The sequence below is a fragment of the Gopherus flavomarginatus genome, chromosome 3 (genome assembly GCF_025201925.1).
Source record: "Gopherus flavomarginatus isolate rGopFla2 chromosome 3, rGopFla2.mat.asm, whole genome shotgun sequence".
Taxonomy (NCBI): domain Eukaryota; kingdom Metazoa; phylum Chordata; order Testudines; family Testudinidae; genus Gopherus; species Gopherus flavomarginatus.
Window position 1 is genome coordinate 104,341,383 of NC_066619.1, and position 5,040 is coordinate 104,346,422.

At 37.2% G+C, this 5,040-nt stretch overlaps 1 protein-coding gene across 1 annotated transcript; it reads left to right on the forward strand.

Moving 5' to 3' along the window:
- The first annotated feature begins 1,957 nt into the window (after positions 1 to 1,957).
- Positions 1,958 to 2,530, forward strand: LOC127046744 (interferon beta-like). Its single transcript, XM_050944242.1, has one exon. It carries the CDS (start codon positions 1,958 to 1,960, stop codon positions 2,528 to 2,530), a length of 573 nt encoding a protein of 190 aa, XP_050800199.1.
- Positions 2,531 to 5,040: the final 2,510 nt, after the last annotated feature.

The following is a 5,040-nucleotide window of genomic DNA, read 5'->3' on the forward strand; positions in this document are numbered from 1 at the left end:
CAGAACGTGTTCAACTTTCAGTTATAACATCAACAACGCCTAAAAATTACCTAAACCCAACATTTAAAATTCTAGTAATAAACCTGCCGGTTGCATGAGATCTAGTGAGGATCCACCTCTCTACCAAGTTTGGTGTAAGTGGATACTAGTTCTGAAGAGCCATCAGTCAACAACATATTTCAGCTACAGTCTAAACATGAGAGACTTATTAAACATTTATGACAAAGGTTTGGCCCTTTATAAACATTTTCTGTTATATTTCTCCATTTGAGTTTTTGTTAGTAAAGAACATCTCTTTAATAAGAAAGTATAACAAACACTCAGAGAAATGCTTATTTGAAAGAGAATTTTCTTGAGAAAAGTTCATGCAGACATTTTGAAAGCAGTTTTGAATTTGAAGGCAACCAGCCTGGGAACAGACACAATAGTATTGACTCAGGTAAACCATAAAACAGAACAAGTAGCAAATTATGCATAGCAAATATTCATAGGGAAAAGATGTGGTGAGGAGGTCCTGAGCAATCAGAGTGGAATGTGTATAAAACACACATTCACACATTCTGAATTTATTTGTAGATTATTTGCAAATAGGAAAAGAGGCTAAACTAATCTCTTATTTCACATTCAAATTAAGCTGGCTGACACAGAGGAAAAAATTCCAGTAAAAATTCCTACTATTTTCACTGAAATTTAAATATACGGTATTTCATCAAATTCTAGTAAATATTTCACCCACCTGAGTCTGCAGCTAATCTTTCCCAGGAAACAGGCTAATTGCTTATGAAAATAACCTGAAAGACTATGTGTCTTTACTTCCATTGCTTTCTTACTTCAACAAGAAAAGCTGCGCCTCAGATTTTTTAATTTTTCTCTTTAATATAAATATTATCGCTGGAAGGTTCAACTTGCCAGAAAATGCACACAAAGGACCCCCACTGGAGTGAATGCAAGATTGAGGTGCAAAGCCTCTGGTATGACTGGGTCCCTTATATGGTATACTTATGTACAATACTTATGTACATTCTTTAAAGTGACACGTCCAAATAGTTTAGACAAAACTCTAAATTATGACTACAGAAGGAAATTGAAGTGATGGCGGAGGGAAATGTAAAACAAGTGACATGAACAGAAATATGTTTATATTTTTTTCTATTCCTTTTTTAAAATTAATATGAAAAAATTCCTTTTCAATTTTTGGGTTGAAAACCATTCCCCTTCACTGATGGAAACTCCAACATGACAGCTTAGTGCTATGGTATGAAAAACAGAAAATGAAACTTGCCACAGGATGCACCTTCATTCATCAGACCACTTGAATTTCAATGTCCAAGCTCAGTGAAATGCACATTGAAAAAAAAGAATAAAGCTTGAATGGTGAAAACTCAAACACACATCTTTTCAGTTATCAGTTTCTTAAATAAACCTCCCAGTTTTTCAGCGCCCTCTGTCCATCCTCTAGTATTCTCTACACACATGGTTTTTTCTCTCTCATAAGAGAAATAGTCTTGCTGATGTAACTTACTGATGTCACACACATTCAGATCTGCCTATCCCTACTAACTACAGGTACTTGGGAGTAGACAGACAGGTCCCTACTCTAACCTGTATTTGGATGACACTGTTAACCATCACTCTTCTTACCCTTTACATTTTCTTTATCTAAGAGCACTTGGGGGGACCTAAGGAAAGAAATGTAGGAATTCTTTAATATTAAAAAACTAATGATTGCGGTTTTGTTCTTCTAATAACTTGTTCACTTCCATTAAATAAAAAGAAGGAAACTGAAAGTAAAAACCTCAAGCAGGAAAAACCTTGAAAAGTAGAAAGTGATGAAAGAAATTTCTTTTCCTACTTAAATTCAGAGACATGGGTCAAAAACACAGAAGTCTACGAAAGACCTTGAACAGGCACCAGTTGCTCAAGTTCTATACAAAGACAGAGAATCTAAGACATCATCATGATCAGCAGGAGTTTGCTGCAATTTTGCCTCATGCTGCTCTTCTCCAGTAAAATCTCATGTCTGGACTGTAACAGAATTTATGTTCTACAAACCAGAATGAACAGAGAGAGTTTAGAGCATCTGGAGAAAATGGGTGGAAACTTTCCCTTCCAATGTCTAAATGAAAAGACAGTTTTCCAGCCCAGAGATATCCTCAAGATCCGACTGTCCCAGCAAGAGAATGCCAAGGAAGCCATCCTGCAGATCCTCCAAGATCTCTTCCATATTTTCAACAACAATCTCACCCAAGCTGCCTGGAATGAGACATCCATAAAGGAATTCCAGAATGGACTTCACCAGCAGATTGAGAACCTGGAGACGTGTTTGAGTGCTGAGATGGAAAAGGAAATAAGCTATCCAGGAAATGAGAACCTCCTGCTCACCAGCCTCAGACTGAAGAGATACTTCCAGACAATCAATGATTTCCTGAAAGAAAAGCAATACAGCCAGTGTGCCTGGGAGATTATCCGTGCAGAAATATCCAGATGTTTCCTCATGCTCAACATACTCACAAAGAGACTTCAAAATTAAGGTACCATATTTTCTTTTTTCCTAGAAAACTCAGAGAATATTATTTGACTAAAACAGCTGGAGAGAGATGGGTGAATAGGTTTATAACTCCTAATATGTAGGGCCCAATCTTTCTCCCATCATAATTTTATGCATAAAGCTATTTCAAAAATATGTTCAAAACTTTTTAGAGTAGCATATAATTTAGTGCTTCTCTACCACACACAATATTCTATATGAAAAATATACAAATATATCATAACTGCTAACTAACTAAAAATATCGTTAAGTAATAACTAACCATACCAAATATAATTTTGCCCAGTAAGTGTCTAAGTTGGGGAAAAGAACAGTGAGAAGCCCCCTTTCAACAACTGCCTCATTAGACAACATTCCATTCAGGACCCAAGAAAACGGAGGGTCTGTGCTCACACATTTCTATCCCATCATCCAATTCTGCACGTGGGGATGGCCGAAGGTTCTTATTCTGCTTTTCTTTGTTATGTTTACCCCTAAATTCAACAGTCTTGTAACAACAAATTGTGACAAGATGATAAGTGCAGTAAGGCTCAGGATTTATGAGTTGACATCTGGTTAGACAAAGATGGCCTATATTTGGCATTTGAAACTCTCCATGTTTGAACCATTCCCCTTTTTCATTCCAGCACATGCTGCTTCAAGTAATGATGTTACGAAAACAGCTGAATGAAACTGCACCTTCGCTGGAGTCCTTCATCTCTAAATTGATTCTACAAGCAGCACCTTTCGACACTCTTATCAGTCCATCTTGAATTAAGCAAACTGTCAAACTTCAACTGCACTATTTATATGCTACTTGCCATTACCGGACTGATTTATTCACATGAGAAAATGTAAAACAGAAGATTCTGCTGAAAACATCGCAGAAGACAACATAGTATTTAAACCAAAGGAGAAAAACCTTACTATTTCTTCATCATTGATATTACGCATTTGCTCCAATTTCCCTTGGGCTGCTTTTAAAAATGAAATCTTGCTTCCTAACTGTAACAGGCTTTGCTTCAGCATAACAAATGTGACCCAGGACAATTTCCAAACAAAATGGAAGGATAATTTTCCAGCAACAGCAGAAAGAAGAAAGAGACTTCACATGGTCCCAAACGTTTCTGAAGCCCAGAGAAACCCACAAAGAGACTTCCAAAGTGGCCATCCAGGAGATCCTTCAACAAATTTCCTACATCTCATGCTAAATACCCTCACAACCTGCCTGGAATGACAGTCACATATAAAGATCTTGACATGGACTCATAAGCAAGTGAAACTTCTGGAGGTGTATTTTGCTGCAAGGATAAAAAGAAACAAGAATATCCCAGTTTCTAGGCACTCTTAAATTTTAAACTAGTGCAATTTCCTGCACTGTGAAAATAGTTTCATATCATTTCACTGGATTTGTAAAAGTGTTTTATGTTGGTCCATTTATATTTATTCAAAATATTAATGTAGTTCTTTTATTTATTTTTTTCAGAGATTTAATAATATTTATAAATAAATATTTATTTATACAAAATAGTAACCTACAGAAACAGTGATTTGTATTAATTAAATATTAAAAAAAAAAAGAAAGACCCAAGAAAAATCTTCTCTTGTTACCTGAAGACTCCAGTTCAGCAAAGGACTTGTAAACATTTGCCTAACTTTAAGTACACAAGCTTCCCTTTGACATAAGTGGTTAAACGTGGGAACATGCTAAAGTGCATTGTGAACATAATCTCTGATTCAGCAGTGACTCCATAAGAAAAAAAAGCTATGGTAATTAGTTATACCGCTCCAACAGACCACACACCACAACCTCAACTCTGCAGCTTTTGTGTGTCTGTCTGTTACTAGATTATTTTTCCTCACAACATTTGTAGTTGCGGGTGTTTGGAGCAGTAGCTCATTCTGATTAAATTAAAGGAGTGATGGAGAGGCTGGCATTCCAAGAGGAAGACTTCAGTCTGTCGTGGTACAAAGTTGCTTGTCCCCTCACACCTCTAATGAGATGTGTGTGAACTGGCTCCCCATCAATCAGGTTTCCATGTGTGGAAACTCCGTATCCCCCCTCTCCTCCACTAAGGAGGCTTGTGTGGGCCTAATTGTCCCCCTCCACCAGTAAGATTTGGGTACACTTGGCTCATAAACAGCATCAAGCTTGTACATACACAACCTCTCCTGTCATTTAGGCTTGCAAGCATCTGGTGTTGCTTCCCTTTGCTGTCTCCCTGGCACTCCCAAAACAAGCATGTGTGCTTATGGACTGCATGCTGCACCAACAACCAGCAGCTGTATCTGCGTAATGCATCAAAATTTCAGTTCTGCTGAGAATAATGACTAAAAATTACCCTAAACCCAATAGTTAAAAATTACCTGAAAGCAAAGCAAAACAGAAGAAAACAAACAAAAACAAAAAACATCTATTGGACAAAATCTTGTAAGAGTCTATCTCAGGGGTAGGCAACCTATGGCATGCGTGCCGAAGGCGGCACACAAGTTGATTTTCGGTGGCACTCACA

Bases quoted from the DNA above. Each gene is read 5' to 3' on its own strand.
- LOC127046744 (XM_050944242.1), top strand. From the start codon at position 1,958: ATGATCAGCAGGAGTTTGCTGCAATTTTGCCTCATGCTGCTCTTCTCC.